This window comes from Neoarius graeffei, chromosome 11 (genome assembly GCF_027579695.1).
Source record: "Neoarius graeffei isolate fNeoGra1 chromosome 11, fNeoGra1.pri, whole genome shotgun sequence".
Taxonomy (NCBI): domain Eukaryota; kingdom Metazoa; phylum Chordata; class Actinopteri; order Siluriformes; family Ariidae; genus Neoarius; species Neoarius graeffei.
The window spans coordinates 6,200,012-6,218,847 of NC_083579.1; the positions used below are offsets into that span (position 1 = coordinate 6,200,012).

Sequence of the window (18,836 nt, forward strand, 5' to 3'; positions counted from 1 at the left end):
TATTCCTTCCTGTGAATATTATTCACTTGAGATCATGACAACTACAGTAAATACAGCTGCTGTTTGTAACGTTTTTTCCCTTCTTATCTGCTAGAGCTGTATATGGTTGGTTTGCTGCTTGTTTATCTGTACAGATCTGGAGTCTGGGAGTCCCACAGGATCACAGCTTTGTTCTCTTCCATGTTATTGTACATCTAAGACGGGCCACCGAAGTGTTATCTCACCGCCAGATAATTTTTTTTCCCTTAGAAATCTGCCTTAAAAAATGTTAGACTCACTACCATGAGCTGCTGACACCACTGCAGTATCAAAAAAAAAAAAAAAGGCTGCATCCACATGAACAGAACCATAAAAAGGTGGCGGTGTGCAGTTATGGGGAAATAATCAACAGCAGGGTGGTGTGAGAAAGCAAAGTTACTGGAATTGATTATTTTACATTTATATTTATAGCATTTGGCAGACAACTTTTATCCAGATTAATATATACTTTTACTATTTATACTTATACTATTAAGGGACTATATATTAATAGTATAAGTATATATAGTAATTTATATAAATAGGGACTCCTGGGTATGACTTTAAACTGCAACTGGTGGTGAGTCTCAGGTCCAGGACTCAGACTTGAGTATTGGGAAAAGTGGAGTTATCCCTTAATCCCCATTGCTCCCAGGTCCACTCTGACCCGGAGTGGTAGCACCTGCCTGGGTTCTAGCTATGGGTTAAATAGTACATCACCAATAAGGTGCTGGCAGCAGGGCGCTTTTCGGTGTAGTGTGGCAGATGAACCCAACAGGGTCAATGGCGCACCGCCAGATGGCATGCAGAAGAGCCACTCAAATGGCCAACGGATGGCATCACTCAGCAAGTCAGTTGTCACTGCAACTGTATGCAACTTCCATACCTGTCAGGTCTGTGGCACTTTTGTGCACCACTTGGCATCAGGTCTGGAGGTCCAGAGAGACAACACAATGGGGGCATGACATCGTTTGTCTTACCTTACTGTGCAAGGCACTTCATTAGGAAAGGAGAATAAGTCTGGTGCGGGCCTCGCGGCCCATCTGTGTTTCTGCGCATCCTAATGAGGCAGTCATCATCGTTAGCGATGGATGGCCGCCGCCGATTAATATATACATCCTGATGCTGGTTCACTGCCAGGAGTTAGCCTAGTGGTTAGCATGTCCGCCTCTCGATCGGGAGACAGCGAGTTCTCCTCATTGCGAGTTCTCCTCAAGACCATTATAAAAACGGTATCTATTGCAGTCTGGCAAGGCATGCTGCAATACAGATGTAAGCAGGGAGTCAAAATCTCATGGTTACCAAAGCACTAGCCCCCCACTGTAACCCTAGCTGTATAGGCAAGAGGCAGAGGTCTATAGAAGTGAAGATTGGTGCTGCCCAATGCGCCTTGGGCCTGGTTAGTACTGGGACGGGAGACTGCCTGGGAAGACCAGGTCCTGGCATGGGAAGGACACTGACTTTTTTTTTGACTGGTTCACTAGGTCACAGACAAAGGATACTATCAGTTTAAACAACTCTGTTGCAGAGGTAATGTAGTAAGAAAAGCACAAAAGCAGCGCAAGATTTTTTTTAACCCTCACCATTTTTAATGAAAGTGCTTGTTTAAGTACTTCAGGAAGAGGTAGGTCTGTAGTCATCATTTGAAGACTACCAGTGAGTCAGGTATAAGAGAAGAGTCTTGATGCATGCCTTCTTTGTACCATGAAAAATGGTGGGGGCAGTCAAGGAGTGCTCAAGGATCGGAGGCAGCGTGGTGCAGTGTGTGGTGTAATAAGTGCTTTGAAGTAAGTGGGTGCTGGTCCATTTTTGGATTTGTAGACAAGAATCAGTGTTTCTTTCGCCCGTAGTCAGCTGGGATAGGCTCCAGCTTGCCTGCGACCCTGTAGAAGGATAAAGCGGCTAGAGATAATGAGATGAGATGAGAATCAGTGTTTCGAATCAGATACAGCAGCCACAAGAAGCCAGTGGAGGGAGCGTAGCAATGGGGGAGTGTGGGAGAACTTAGGAAGGTTGAAAACGAGTTGTGCTACAGCATTCTGGATCAATCGCAGAGGTCAAATGACTCTCAGAGGCAGACCTGCCAGGATTGAGTTGCAGTAGTCCAGTCTCGAATTGACAAGATACTGACCAAGCACATGAGTAGCCTGTGTGGAGAGAAATGGACAAGTCCTTCTGATGTTTTTAAAGTAGAAATTGATGTGAACATGTCAGATTAGCAATGTGAGAGGAAAAGGACTGTTGATTAGCCATGGTTAGCCCAATGTGACCGAAGGTGAGATCAGAGAGTTGTCCAGGGAGATCACAAGATCTTGACGTGGGGATGAATCACCTGGTACAGACAGCAGTTCAGTTTTGCTGGAATTAAGGTTTAGCTGATGAGTTACCGTCCATGATGAGACTGTCTGTTAGACATGCTGAGATATGCTGAGAGGAAACATGAGTGTCTGAGAGAGGGAAGGAGAAAATGAGTTGAGTTTCATCCGCATAGCAGTAGTATGAGAACCCATATGACCTCAAAAAGAGATTGAGCATAGAGTGAGAACAGAACAGGACCAAGTACAGAGCCTTGTGGGACACCAGTGGAGAGTCTGCACAGAGCAGACGTGGATCCCTTGCACGTCACCTGATATGACCGACCTTCCAGATATGAAGCAAACCAAGACTCATAAGGATGGACGAGAGTCTTGTGGTCACGATCTTGGAGGTTGTTCTATGAGAGCTGAAGAGACAGTTTATTGTAGACAGTGCATTCAACAATTTTAGAAAGAAAAGAGAGACGCAATACCGGTTGGTAGTTGTTGATGTCTGAGGGATCCAGAGTGGGTTTCTTCAGGATGGGAATAACCCTTGCTCTCTTGCTTTCCTGAATGCAGCTGGTACATGACCAGATATTAAGCTATTGATGATAGCAGTGATGAAGAGAAAGAGGTCTTGTGAGATGCTCTGGAGCATTATGGAAGGGATTGGAGCTAATGGGTCAGTGGTAGTATTGCAGGACAACATGACTTACAGGATGTCTTCTATTGCTCGATTAGAAAAATGTGCCTGGGAATGTGGTGTGAGTGTGTAGCATAGGAGCTGGGGTAGGAGTGAAAGTCTGGCAGATTTCTTTCCATATTCCCATCATAAAAAGTGGCAAAGTCATCAGCAGTCAGGGAGAATGGAGCAGGAGGAGCTGGTGGGTTAAGCAGTGAAGAAAAGATGTTGTGGAACTTGCGAGGACAATGTGCAGACGTTTCCAGCTTTTCCTTGTAGAAAGCAGCCTTAGCAGAAGTCTGTTCAGATGAGAATTTGGACAAGAGAGCATGTTAAGAGACCAGATCTGTGTCAAGTTGTGATTTCTTCCACTTTCTCTCTGCTGTTCTTCATTTTCTCCAATTGCTGTACAACACATCTAATAGCCAAGGAACAAGGCCAGAAGTCTTCCTGGGTTTAAACGACAGAGGGCAGACAAGATTCATCTTATCTCATCTCATTATCTCTAGACACTTTATCCTGTTCTGCAGGGTTGCAGGCAAGCTGGAGCCTATCCCAGCTGACTATGGGTGAAAGGCGGGGTACACCCTGGACAAGTCGCCAGGTCATCACAGGGCTGACACATAGACACAGACAACCATTCACACTCACATTCACACCTACAGTCAATTTAGAGTCACCAGTTAACCTAACCTGCATGTCTTTGGACTGTGGGGGAAACCGGAGCACCCGGAGGAAACCCACGCGGACACGGGGAGAACATGCAAACTCCGCACAGAAAGGCCCTCGCCGGCCACGGGGCTCGAACCCAGACCTTCTTGCTGTGAGGCGACAGCGCTAACCACTACACCACTATGCCGCCCGACAAGATTCATGGATGAGGAAACTGAGGAGAGAAGACTGCCTGTGGCTAACTCCAATGGTAGGGAGGAAAAGGAGTTAGGGTCTGGATGATTGGAGATGTGGTGTGGGGTAGCATTGATGTCTGTAGCTGGGGAGGGGCCGCTGTAGACCAGCTCCAGGGCATTTCCTCCCTTGTGTATGGGAGGGCAGCTGTTGAGTGTCAGGGAGAAGAAATGCAAAAATTGGAGAAAGAAAGAGGACTGGAGCTTGAAGTCTCTGAGGACAGTGAGAGGGGTGCTGTCAGTAGGGAAAAGACTGAGGAATGTGTTCATTTCTTCAAGAAAGTCTCCTAAGGGACAAGAAGGATTGTAGATGACAGCTATTCAGATGAGATGGGGCAGAGGTGTGAAACACCATCATCGAGGCAATAGCAGACCTGTCACCAGACCACCACCCCTGCCAGTTTCTCATCGAGTGTGAGAAAAAGGATAGAGCAGCCAATGTAGCCAAGTTCTATGGAGATATTCAGGTCTCAGTTAATGCCAGAAAGTCAAGAGAGTAATGGGAAGATAAAGCTAATATGAAATCAGCTTTATTGCAGCAGACTGGCAGTTCCAGAGCCCAATTACCACCGCTGTTTGAGACAGACAGCTGGAGGGCAGATGAGGTTACTGGTAGTCCGGCCTCTGGTTTCTGAATGAGAGCTTCTGGGTCTGTGAGATGTGATGACAAAGATAGTTTTGAGGCCGCAGCTTAGTCAGGAGTTGGACTGAGAGGGAACTGGTAACCTTAACATAACATAATCCTAGAGGGAACTGGCAACAACTAAACATAACACTTTCTACATAAATGTATGCTTCTACCTGTTGCAACCACTATAACTTTCAATCTGTCTATCTTAATAAGCCCTGCCCACAATTCACAATCCAGAGTTATGGGGGGAAGACATGGCCTAATGGTTAGAGTACCTTATTAGAGTACCTAAGCGGTTAGAGAAGCAGTTTTGGGACCAAAAGGTCAGAACAGCAGAACTGGCTGAAGTGCCCTTGAGCAAGGCACCGAACCCCCAACTGCTCCAGCAAGAGTGGTAGCGTACCTTGTGTCAGATAAGCCAAAGAAAGACTGATGATGTCGTTATCAGTTTGTGCGGTGCCCAGCCATAACTAACACAATTCACACCTTAAGGGAGACTGAAGCTACTCTTGATTAGCCACATCGGAGAACGATTTAGACCAAACAACACTACAGAATCAACAGTACTAATCTATCTAGATCCAACTGAGTCAAGTAGATAGCAGACAAAAGTCAGAATTCTAGTTTAGTAGTAGAGAATAAATTCAAGATAGACAACCTTAGAACACCGTAAAGCACGTTTTCCTACAACAACATGTCCTGAAGTGTTTTACTCCTCTAACACCACAGCAATTTGTCAGCAATTACAAAATTTAATTTATTGCAAAAGAAAAAAAAATCATTTATCCGTTTAATGTTGTGGAACGTCTCCAAAAACATGTTCCTTTTCTCACTTAGCTCTCACTTAGCTATAAACACTTGTCCCTTCACCAGCCTCTCTTTATTCTCTCTCTTGAAGTTAAGCAAGAACATGACTGAGAACCCATAAACTCCTGGCAGAAAACTTGCTGTCACAGCACTGACACTGGAGACTCCTCCATTCTAAATGCTAAATCTCCTTACAGAAAACTTGACACCATGACAACGATTACACATGTTTGTTAACCTAATGTTAGCTAATGTTTGACCATCTCACCAACATCAAACAAATACTGCTGGAGATAGAACATTAGCAAAGCTAAGGCCCTGTCCACACGGCAACGGATTCAGGTGAATCTGATAAAATTGTTTATTGTTTCGGCCTGGCGTCCACACGGCACCGGCGTTTTGGGTGCCCCAAAACGAAATCTTTTGAGAACGGGTTCCAGAGTGGAAAAATCTGGCAACGGCGCCGTTGCTAAGTCGTCTGGATGAGTAGAACGGATTAGTTTACGATGACGTCACAACCACGTGCTTCACGCCGGGTAGAAGTGTAACGAACTTGATGCGAGTTGTCAACAAATCCTATAACTTGGTTCATGAAACGCGCTTACAAAATATTTTCACTGTGAATATTTATTGTGTAATGGTGCAAAGTGAGAGAGAGAGAGAGAGAGAGTCAATATCGCCAGCAAAAATAGGGAAAAAAAAAGGAGCGATCTCACCTCTTCAGATGTTGGTTTAAGTCCTACAATACATTCCTCAAAAAGGGCGTAGAAGAACAAATTAATCCATCAACGTGTAGCATTCAATTTATTCCGGACCATTAAAGACGCCGCCTTCCGCATAGAATCATACGTCATCCTCGCCGCCATATTGGATGGGTCAAAGCAGAGAATAAAGATGCCTCATTCATGTGCTGCGTTTAACTGTACCAACAGGTTTGCCGTCCAAACGAGATCACATGGGATTACCTTTCACAGGTGAGACTGGAAAAATACTTTTCATTGTATTTGGTCATTATAACGTAATTTTACGAACAGATTTTTCTGACTTTGTGGCTAATATGAAGTCTCGTGCATAATAGTTTATGCGCATGCGTCCTTACTTCTTCTATTGTTGTGGTGTCTCCGATGGGACCGTCTTACAGCGCACCTAGAGGTGTGGCATGTGTATTGCATCGTTTTCAGCAAGCGTTGCGTTGCCATATGTACCTGATATTTTACTGATCCATTGCCCATGTGGACGCAATATATATATTTTTTAAATCTCGTTTCCGTTGTCGTGTGGATGTAGCCTAAGTCTACACAGCTGGCAAAATTAGCATAATGCTAGGTTTATGTAGCTGGGTAACTTAACTCATCTCATCTCATTATCTCTAGCCGCTTTATCCTTCTACAGGGTCGCAGGCAAGCTGGAGCCTATCCCAGCTGACTACGGGCGAAAGGCGGGGTACACCCTGGACAAGTCGCCAGGTCATCACAGGGCTGACACATAGACACAGACAACCATTCACACCTACGGTCAATTTAGAGTCACCAGTTAACCTAACCTGCATGTCTTTGGACTGTGGGGGAAACCGGAGCACCCGGAGGAAACCCACGCAGACACGGGGAGAACATGCAAACTCCGCACAGAAAGGCCCTCGCCGGCCCCGGGGCTCGAACCCAGGACCTTCTTGCTGTGAGGCGACAGTGCTAACCACTACACCACCGTGCCGCCCTGGTAACTTAACTAATATTGCTAAATAGGTCATTGTTTTGGTCTTGAAGGTGCAAATAGTTGTGGACAGACAGTGCTGCTCACCTTGGTGGAAACCGGGGGTAAAACAAACAGACAAACAAACAAACAAACCCAGATACAAATTATGCTCATGTAAGGAACCAAATTTACTATCACTGTTACTATAGCAACAAGAAGCACATAAGAAGTAGCTTAATGTTAGCTTAGCATGTTCCCCAAGTTGTAATGCATTGCTTGATGAATTATGACACAAATTCCAATAATAATTAAGTATACTTTATCATTTGTGCTTCTAAATATTTCTCAAACTTTGTTTTCTAAGCAGACTTTATTTTTATTTTATTTCACCGGCTATGTTCATCAGCAATCCCTAGAATGTAGAGAAAGATTCACATCAGCTTTCAGTCTGACTAATAATCTTCAGAATATTTTTATTATCAACTGATTAAAACATCTCATCTCATCTCATTATCTGTAGCCGCTTTATCCTGTTCTACAGGGTCGCAGGCAAGCTGGAGCCTATCCCAGCTGACTACGGGCGAAAGGCGGGGTACACCCTGGACAAGTCGCCAGGTCATCACAGGGCTGACACATAGACACAGACAACCATTCACACTCACATTCACACCTACGCTCAATTTAGAGTCACCAGTTAACCTAACCTGCATGTCTTTGGACTGTGGGGGAAACCGGAGCACCCGGAGGAAACCCACACGGACACGGGGAGAACATGCAAACTCCGCACAGAAAGGCCCTCGCCGGCCACGGGGCTCGAACCCGGACCTTCTTGCTGTGAGGCGATAGTGCTAACCACTACACCACCGTGCCGCCCCGATTAAAACATATTATTATTATTATTATTATTATTGGCTAGCCTTAAATGCACTCGCTTCATGCTAACACATTGTAAGGTAACCTCAGTTAGACGTGATGATGTGGTTTCTGCTTCTTCATGATACAGTGCTATCTATAAAAATGGACAGAAATACATCAGATAGCAAATTCAGATTTAGCGAAGGTCATTTCTCAAACCAGGTGCACTAGATTTGACCTTGTGATTTTACACACATGACAAAGTTGGACAGGACTAGAAACAAGAACATTAGAGGGACGGGACATGTAGGACGGCTTGGAGACGAAGTGAGAGAGGTGAGATTGAGATGGTTTGGACACGTACTGTACAGAGGAGAGATCCAGGGTATATTGGGAAAAGAACGCTGGAGATGGAGATGCCAGGTGGAAGGAAAAGAAGAACAGCAAAGATGAGATTTATGGATGTGGTGGAGGAGGACATGAGGACGGTTGGTGCGATGGAAAAAGATATGGAGGGCAGGAGAAGATGGAGGGACTTTATCAGCTGTGGTGACCCCTAACGGGAACAGCCAAAAGAAGAAGAAGAAGAAGGAGGAGGAGGAGGAGGAGGAGAAGTGAAAGCATGCTAGTTTGTAAAAGTGAAGCTGAAGGGAAAGCAAATGTGTGAGTAAAAGCAAATTAGCACATGGAAACAAAACTAGCAAACACTACAAACTAGCAGGTGAAAGCAAATGCGCACTCAAACGCAAAGCTAGCAATAACAAACTAGCTAATAAAACAAACTACTGGGAACGTTTGAGTAAACGAGTGAGTGGAAGCAAACTAACAGGTAGAAAATAAACTAGTGAGTGGGGAAAAAAAAAACCCTGCAACTAGGGCTGCGTACCTAAACGTAATATCAGGTACAGGTACCGGTACAGAGGTTTAGGTACAGGTCCAGACCTGGACCTGTACCTGAGCAATTTGACAAATTCTTCTGAACTTCTTCAATAATGACAGAAACATTAATAAACTGTTGACGACTTGTCAGTATCTTTATTCAAAGAAAACCGAACATAACTAGGTTTCCTACCTCACTTCTCAGTCACCCTCTCAGTCTCACACTTGGTTAACTTGGGACAAAAAGTCATAAGTTGTCTCACAGCGAGAAGTGACTACACTAGAGTATTACAGACTACGCGCAGTCCACGGCCTTTAACTTACGTGGCAAAATCAGGGCTTTGAACCGGTTCAAGGAACGAAAACGAAAACCGGGAACTTTTTCTATTTCACATGGAACAGAAACGAAACCAGAAACTTTATTATTTTTTATGTTCCGGAACAGAAACGCTTATTAAAAATAATGGTAACCGGTTAATACCGGTTTTTATTTCGTTCCTCAAAGTTTCCGTAGCCTACAAATAAAAAAGCCATTCTTCTCCTGCGCAAGTTTCTATGACCCGCTGGGGTTCACTTCCTGTGTGACGTTCGCTGACTGAATGGAGAGAGCGGGAGGGTGGACTACTATCACGTCTCCACATCTTAAATAAGAGGTAAATATTGCAGTCTGTCGTTATTCAAAAACGTCAATTTCAAACATGATATCAATATATTTGCCCACGTTAATGAGAGGCTCGCGAACATTAAATGACGTTAACCTCCGTTAGCCTATCAATGCATAGGGCCTGACTAGCCTTTGGTAACACACTAAACGAATTCTCTTTCATTTTTGGCACTTTTTCTGTTTGTGTAGATGGGAAGACATACTGAGAATCCAAATCGCCAACATTTGAAATAATAATTGTTTTGAATTATTTCTTGTCTTATTTAATGAAGGTTGTAATAGAATTAGCCTACATTTGGCTTAAGCTGGATGAGACAGAGACATAATTTTATAGCCATTTGTTAAACAGCTGACAGGGAACGTAATTAACCGTTCTGGGAATTAAATTTTTTTTGTTCTAACCGGTTCGGGAACGTCTATTTAATGGTGGAACCCAAAACCAGAAACGTTAAAATTCCGTTTCTGTTCGGAACGAACAAATAGGAAAAAAATTCTGGTTCAAAGCCCTGGGCAAAATTACACAAAGCAACAAAGGTCGCCAATGCCAGCAAAGGAAAAATGGCTGACCTGCTTTCGAGTCTTTTTGACCAATCAGAACGCTGGATCAGCCAAGCTCTCGCAATGTCTCGTGAGACTGTGGCGAGAGGATCTCAAATCAAAGATGGCTCTGATTTCAAGTTTCAGCACGGCATTTTATGTCTTTTCCAGTGCTAAATTTTCATCTTTGTGGTAGGATTTACGCATCTTCAGTCACAAAATAAGCATGGTGTAAATTTATATCGGTACAGTACCGGTACTTCATGATCCGGTATTTTGGACCAGTACCGAATCGATTTTCACGGTACAGTACCGGTACACAGTACCGGTACGCAGCCCTACCTGCAACTGAAATCAATCTCGCGAGTAAAAGCAAACTAACAACTAAAAGCAAGCTAGCAAGTAAAGACAAAACTAGCAAACAGAGGGCTGTCAATCAAGCACGCTCATTAGAATAGTAGGCCCCGCCCACTAGAGCAGTTCTTGGGAGTGATCAGTGAGGAGGATACAGTTAGAGTCAGTAAAATAAAAGAATGCATTAGATCTGATCGTGGTGTTATTTACAGGGTTGTGACATCACGCGAATGCCTTTCGTCCTCTGCGCTGTGTTTATTCTCGTTTATTTCCGTCTGAATTTGGATTTTGTTCCAGTGTTCGAGTGTCTGAGACGAACTGGATAATCAGATTAGTTATTGATTCCATGCTCTTTATTAATTCCTCTCTGTGAGGCGCGCACACACACACACACACACACACACACACAGATAATGGCCAATGACTGAAAGAGTGTGTGTGTGTGTGTGTGTATACACACATTTGTATGCAGACATGTCTGTTTCTTTAAAGCATCTGCCTTTAAGACAGCACAAGGTTATTCTCTAATCTTTTAGTCACGACCATCTCTCTCTCTCTCTCTCTCTCTCTCTCTCTCTGTGTGTGTCTCTCTCTGTTTATCTGTGTCTCTCTGTCTGTCTCTTTCTGTCTATCTGTCTTTATCTATCTATCTGTCTCTCTCTCTCTGTCTATTTCTCTGTCTATTTCTGTATCTCTCTCTCTCCGTCTCTGTCTCTCTCTCTGTATCTCTCTCTCCGTCTCTGTCTGTCTCTCTCTGTCGGTCGGTCGGTCTGTCTCTCACCCACACACACCTCGAGGTGGTTTGATATAAAGTAAGTGATTCTCAGCGCCTCATCCCCTCTGAAGGTTAAACACCAGAAGCATGGCGTAGACTTTAAGGAAGGAATGAAACCCTCCATGTCGTGCTGTTCTCGGAAAATAATCAGTGACAGGGTGGTGTGAGGTGAAGCAGAGTTACTGTTACAGTCCTGATGCTGATTTATGAATCGGAGAAGTCCCATGGATGTGTCTGTACCTCACCGAAGAGCAATAATGAATGGATTGTTATTTAAACATGATATTGAGTAAAGCCACAGCACTGGTAGCTAGTCAGTGAGTTAGCACTCGGGTAACTCTGGTTAATGAGCTACCTGCGTAAACCAGAAACACACGGAACTAGTATGCAAGCTAACATTAGGTTAAACATTAGGACAGGAAAACTGTAAGCTATGTTAACTGTTCATCTCATCTCATCTCATTATCTGTAGCCGCTTTATCCTGTTCTACAGGGTCGCAGGCAAGCTGGAGCCTATCCCAGCTGACTACGGGCGAAAGGCGGGGTACACCCTGGACAAGTCGCCAGGTCATCACAGGGCTGACACATAGACACAGACAACCATTCACACTCACATTCACACCTACGCTCAATTTAGAGTCACCAGTTAACCTAACCTGCATGTCTTTGGACTGTGGGGGAAACCGGAGCACCCGGAGGAAACCCACGCGGACACGGGGAGAACATGCAAACTCCGCACAGAAAGGCCCTCGCTGGCCACGGGGCTCGAACCCGGACCTTCTTGCTGTGAGGCGACAGCACTAACCACTACACCACCGTGCCGCCCCATGGCAAAAAACATCTTAACAATAATGAATAATATCGGATGATGACACTATGTTTCTTATCAAGTCATTTATTTTACTTTATTACCTCCGCCAAGGCACGGTGGTGTAGTGGTTAGCGCTGTCGCCTCACAGCAAGAAGGTCCGGGTTCGAGCCCCGTGGCCGGCGAGGGCCTTTCTGTGTGGAGTTTGCATGTTCTCCCCGTGTCCGCGTGGGTTTCCTCCGGGTGCTCCGGTTTCCCCCACAGTCCAAAGACATGCAGGTTAGGTTAACTGGTGACTCTAAATTGAGCGTAGGTGTGAATGTGAGTGTGAATGGTTGTCTGTGTCTATGTGTCAGCCCTGTGATGACCTGGCGACTTGTCCAGGGTGTACCCCGCCTTTCGCCCGTAGTCAGCTGGGATAGGCTCCAGCTTGCCTGCGACCCTGTAGAACAGGATAAAGCAGCTACAGATAATGAGATGAGACCTCCGCCAAGGAGGTTATGTTTTCGGTAGCGTTGGTTTGTTTGTTTGTTTGTCTGTTACCAACATTACGGAAAAAGTAATGAACAGATTGCTCTGAAATTTTTTCCAGAGGTGTGACTGGGCACAAGTAACAATCCATTAAATTTTGGCGGTGATCCGGATCACCTTCTGGATCCCGGATTTTTTTAAAGGATTTTTGGCGGAGGTCTGCGCTCTCCGAGTGCTTTTCTAGTCTTATTTATTTATTTTTTACATACTGCTCATGTTTTTTTTCTTCTGTAACTGTCCAAAGCAACAGGAAACTCCATCTGAGATGAATAAAATCATCTAAAAAATGAAAATGTATCTGATATTTCTCATTATGAAGCCATGTGAAAATCAATATAAGATGATTAAAGGCTAGTTCTAGACTTTTTTTTTTTGCTCTTTCAAGCTTGAACCTGTTTGATCTTTTTTTTAACAGATAAAAAATTCATTAAGATTTATTTCTACAAATTAGCTTCATTAATTGCTGATTTAAAAAAAAATGCTAAATGGCTCAATAATATGCAACTTATCTAAGCATAATCTAAAATAAGTGACTTTAAATGAAATGTGTATAAAACGTTTAGTTTAAGTCCCCTGAGGTCCGGCGCTGGGAAAAGCCTCCGGGTCACGAATCGGCTCGCCGCCGCCGTGAGATCAGTGTAACAGCAGGACGTTTAATAAGAGGAGAATAAAACTGGATGTGTTTCAGTGTTAATAACAAGAACACTTTATTCAATGTCTAGAAAGTATTTTTAATATTTAAAAAAATACATTTTTCATAAAACATAAATAGAAATAATTTATATTTATTATATTTAGCTAATCAAAATTATTTAATTAAATATCTGAAAAGGAGAAATATTTTTCAAAATGTTCTTACAGTTTTAAAGATGTAGCAAAAAAGTGTTTAATTATTAAATTAAAAATGTAAGTTTTGCAGATTTTTAAAAAAATCTTTCCTTTTCCAAGTTACATAACCTGTACTTATTTTTACAACTAAAAATGTTTTTCTTTAAAGGTCCCATGGCATGGTGGTTTGTTGGTGCTTTAAACGGGCTCGTGGAGGCTTCCGGATGTTTTATCCGCAGCCTTTCTCGAAATGAACCCTCGGCACGTAGATATAGCCTCCTGGGAGAAAGCCCCATTTCAGCGCTTTTCCCAGTGCGTCGTTTTGCTAATGAGAAGCAGGAGGCGGGGAAGGGTAGACGGTGGGGGCGTGCCATGGGGGGAGGGGCTGCTGTCTGCCTCCCAAGCCGGCCGAGAGCGCTCCTCGTCAGGCACGGCCAGGCGGGCGAATGCCCTGGTCCGTCCGCCCTGTCTAAAAAAATGGTACAACTCAAGCCCATGGTAAAACTGGGACTTTGTCGTTTTTTTTTCAGCCTGAGGTCCATGGTAAAACTGAGCAGTTTTACCATGGAGGAGTGGGGACTTTGCCGTTTCCCCCCAACTCGCCCCTGGGAGAACCGCTGCCTCCACGGGCGGCCGGTGCTGCTGGAGGGCCACCCGCGCGACCTCGCCAGACCAACCGAAGATCCGCGGCGCTGCAGTATCGTCACGTCTAGGCGGGATTCTGACTTAGAGGCGTTCAATCATAATCCCACAGATGGTAGCTTGAACACGCACTCCATAACCAAAGAGGATAGAAGCAGCTACTACAGCAACATATCGCTTATCCAACAGAAGACATGCGTTGCGGAGCAATAGTCAAACATAAGCTCATAAGTTACAGTCAATTGCCAGACTAAACTCAGTTTAACAGAGCATGCTGCATGCGCTTTAGTTTTGTAGCGCAGAGTACCTGGCTAACTGCAGGAAGCGGTTAGCTGCACAGCTAATGTAGCCATTGCTAGGCTAACGCACCGATTTTAAAACACGGCAAAACGACTTAACAGTTATACACTTACTTGTTCGCTGTTTGTGGCTGATGTGGCAGGGATGCTTGGTACGGACCCAGGCTTCAGTGACAGTTGATGTGCAAAACCTGCCCTGTACTGTCCCAAGTTGTGGAAACATTCCTCAGGAAAATGCTTCCGACAAACATACACCGTCTTAGGTAGACTCGACGGCGTATTATTGGAGTAAATAAAATTAAGCCACTGCGTTTTCAGGGGCTCTCCCGTCAGCAGTAAAAACAGACTCTTTTCTGTGTTGTCACATCCATGTACAGCGCATTTTCCATGTTGTGTCTTCTATGGGCTCCTCACTACAAAATGTAGTCATGTGTTCTGCGCATGCGCAGTAGGCTTTGCGCATGCGCAGTAGGCTTGGTAGGACAAACAGCAACTTTTGAGTTGGGAGGCAATCCATACAGTGGGTGGGAATCCAGAGGGGGGGGCGTGGGGATCATCTCCCTTGCTGACGTAGTAAAGGGAAGAGCTTATCAACGCGCCGTTTTGATGCGCCATTCTCAAATGTTGGGCATAGTTTGGTTTACACATTATGAAATTTCTAGCCACTGGGGTGACTTAAGAAGGTCAGAGGAACTCATTTTAACGTTAAAAAACCTCACAAAGTGAAAATTTCATGCCATGGGACCTTTAAATACAAAAATTAAAACCAAAACATTTATGTTATTAAATTCTCATAAAAGTAACATGATGTAATTTTGATGGAATTATAATGTTTGTGAGTTATAAACTGTACTAAAGCAGAAGTTTAGCAGAAATGTGTTCCTGCTGTTATCAGGTTCTTTCACTGTTGTATTTTTTTTTTTAAGATTTAAAAAATATTCTTTAAAAAAGTTATAAAAATATTTAACTCTGGAAAGGTCATTTAAAAAAAAGTTTAAAAAAAATATTTTTTTCTCCTTTTCAGGGTTAAATATATATATATATATATATATATATATATATATATATACACACACCAGCTGGGAGGTCCGTATGGTGAAATACCGTGACCGAGGTCTTGAAAGTACTGAGCGAGGCCCTCTGGGCCGAGGTCACGGTATTTCACCATACAGACCGACCTTAAGCTGGTAAATAATATATTTATTTTTGTCTTTACAAAATTGTATTTATTTTTATGAATTTTAAAAAATTACAAAAAATATAACAAATTATGATATTTGTGTTGATTGTCACATTTTTAGGTCGAGCGCATAAAAGCAAAAAAAAAGTAGCAGAATTTGTTTCCCATCCTTATCATCAGGGGTTTTTGTTGTTGTTTTTTTTTTAAATGTTGCCTTGGAAACACTGCTGTTGATCCAAGTTTTGATCAGACAGTAAATGGAGGCTGCTCGGGCTTTCTCCAGAACTCTGAACTTTCTCTGAAAGGAAATAAACACGTTTTATTCCTCTCTCAGTCTCCTGAAGCAGAGTGGGAGTGGGAGAAAAGTTACATCTGAAGTGAAGCACGCTGGTGTCATGGTGATGAGATGGTGAGGACACACACACACACACACACACACACACACACGGTGCTATTATTGTATGAGTCCTGCTTTCTTCCAGTACGGCTCTGACATTTCAGATGGCACTGAGAAATGACACGGCTCATGCCAGACTCGCTCGGGCCAAAACACAGAGAGAGAGAGAGAGAGAGAGAGAGAATCAGCAGGAAGCAGGACGACAGGCAGAGAGGAGTGAGGGAGCGAGGGATGTGAGGACGAGTGCACTGCACACTAAATCAAACAGAGGAGCGAGCCAAAGAGTGGGTCGGAGCTAAGAATATAAAACTGAGGAACAAAATATCAGGAGGGGAGAGATGGAGAGAAAGAAAGAAAGAAAGAAAGAAAGAAAGAAAGAAAGAAAGAAAGAAAGAAAGAAAGAAAGAAAGAAAGAAAGAGACAGAGAGCAAGAGAGAGGGGAAGGAGAGAAAGAGAGAGAGAGATGGAGATAAAGAGAGATGGAGAGATGGGGACAGAAAGACAGTGAGAGAGACAGATGGAGAGAAAAAAGACAGACAGAGAGCAAGAGAGAGGGGAGGGAGAAAAAGAGAGATGGAGAGAGAGATGGAGAGAAAGCGAGAGAGGGGGAGAGAAAGAGAGAGATGGAGAGAGAGAGACAGAGAGCAAAAAAGAGAGAGGGGAGAGAGAGAGAGAAATTAAGAGAGTGTCTGAATTGAATCTTAATTAAAACACACACACACACACACAGGCTGAGTGACATCATCCCCATTATCCTGTATGCAGTGAGCAGATACAGTGGACAGGAAGTGATCTGTATTCAGCCTCAGTGTGACGCCGCGGTAAAGATGAAATCTGACTGCATTTTATCTTCTCATAAAGAGGATGAATTCATGGAAAACTCCATCCTGAAACACATTAAAGGGCCGGATCACACCCTTCCCACAACCCAGTTCACTGTTTGTTTTACGTACAGCAAAACCTCCACAAACCCACTGCTCGCGATCGCTGTGGAACGGGTCGTACCCGGACGCTTTCAGTCCAAGTTTTTCCTTCGCAGTCGTCCTCGATACAGCCGAGGCCCGTTCTGGTCCATTACAACAAAATAACTGTACAATCAAATATACGGCTCACGATGATCCGATGTAGCGACCCCTAACAAAGATAGCATCAAAAATGGTGATGCGCTACTTAGCGCAGAGGCTTGTGGGAAGGATAACCCGGCCACGTTACGTAAATATGTTTATACTGAGATATTTGTGACATGTTTAGTGATTCTGATGCTAATTTGTTGCTTGGTGTTGGATTTTCATTGTTCTTGTAAGGTATTAGCGGCTGTGTGTCCACTGGACACAAGGGGGCGGAGACAGGACAAAAATAAATAAATAAACAAACAGCCCCAAGCACATCTTTCTTGCCGTTATGGGAACCACGAGACAAAAAGGGGAATCCATGACAGTTTATACAGCTTGCATAATATTATAGTCTTCTGTATAATGACTTCAATTCTTTTAAAAACAAACCCATATCCGGTTCAGCTATTTTATACTTTATTAGATTTTTATTCAGGAGTGTGTGTGTGTGTGTGTGTGTTTATGGATTTTTTGATGGATTTTCACACCCTGTTGGTCAATTTCAGCAGCCATTTTATGCTTTGGAATTCTTATGCTTTCTAATTTTAAGCACCAATGCCTCGTTTTGTGTCGGCAGAAACGTTTTCGATAATGTTTTGACTCTGACAGTGCATTATGGGTACTATGTACGGTGCATAAGAATGAAATATATGATCACTGGCCTTGATCATATACAGTATTGTGTGTGTGTGTGTGCGCGCGTGCATGTGTAAGAGTCCAACCTGTATGCCTATAGATGACCGGGGCGTCTTTAGATACTCCTCGGCTTTGGACACGAGTATGGCTTTATCGCAGGTCAACACCGAGCTGTGCGAGTCCGTGGACGGGTGTCTTTTTCCTGACATGGCCATGGCTGCCGCTTCCATGGCGATAGTGACGGCCTTGGCGCTGTCCAGGCTGTCCGTGGAGTTGTAGATGGTGCGACCCAAACCGAGCCCGAGTCCCTCTGAACCCCACAGACCTGAGTAAAGAAGAAGAAAGATGATGTATAGGACCGATTTACAACTTTGTTCCAACTGACCCAATGATATCTTCGTGAAATCAAGCTATCTTGGATGATGGTTGCAGGAAAATGATCCAACATCCCATAATACAACCCCGATTCCCAAAAAGTTGGGACAAAGTACAAATTGTAAATAAAAACGGAATGCAATGATGTGGAAGTTTCAAAATTCCATATTTTATTCAGAATAGAACATAGATGACATATCAAATGTTTAAACTGAGAACATGTATCATTTAAAGAGAAAAATTAGGTGATTTTAAATTTCATGACAACAACACATCTCAAAAAAGTTGGGACAAGGCCATGTTTCCCACTGTGAGACATCCCCTTTTCTCTTTACAACAGTCTGTAAACGTCTGGGGACTGAGGAGACAAGTTGCTCAAGTTTAGGGATAGGAATGTTAACCCATTCTTGTTTAATGTAGGATTCTAGTTGCTCAACTGTCTTAGGTCTTTTTTGTCGTATCTTCCGTTTTATGATGTGCCAAATGTTTTCTATGGGTGAAAGATCTGGACTGCAGGCTGGCCAGTTCAGTACCCGGACCCTTCTTCTACGCAGCCATGATGCTGTAATTGATGCAGTATGTGGTTTGGCATTGTCATGTTGGAAAATGCAAGGTCTTCCCTGAAAGAGACGTCGTCTGGATGGGAGCATATGTTGCTCTAGAACCTGGATATACCTTTCAGCATTGATGGTCTTTCCAGATGTGTAAGCTGCCCATGCCACACGCACTAATGCAACCCCATACCATCAGAGATGCAGGCTTCTGAACTGAGCGCTGATAACAACTTGGGTCGTCCTTCTCCTCTTTAGTCCGAATGACACGGCGTCCCTGATTTCCATAAAGAACTTCAAATTTTGATTCGTCTGACCACAGAACAGTTTTCCACTTTGCCACAGTCCATTTTAAACGAGCCTTGGCCCAGAGAAGACATC

The 18,836-nt window shown here is 43.7% G+C and overlaps 1 protein-coding gene across 1 annotated transcript in view; it reads right to left on the reverse strand.

Annotated features, from left to right (window-relative positions):
- The window catches only part of dlgap2a (discs, large (Drosophila) homolog-associated protein 2a), a 181,758-nt gene that overhangs the window by 30,657 nt on the left and 132,265 nt on the right, over window positions 1-18,836 (reverse strand). The window contains exon 7 of the mRNA XM_060933327.1: window positions 17,616-17,854. Within this exon, the coding sequence (XP_060789310.1) occupies window positions 17,616-17,854 (239 nt within the window). The remainder of the gene's footprint in view (window positions 1-17,615; window positions 17,855-18,836) is intronic.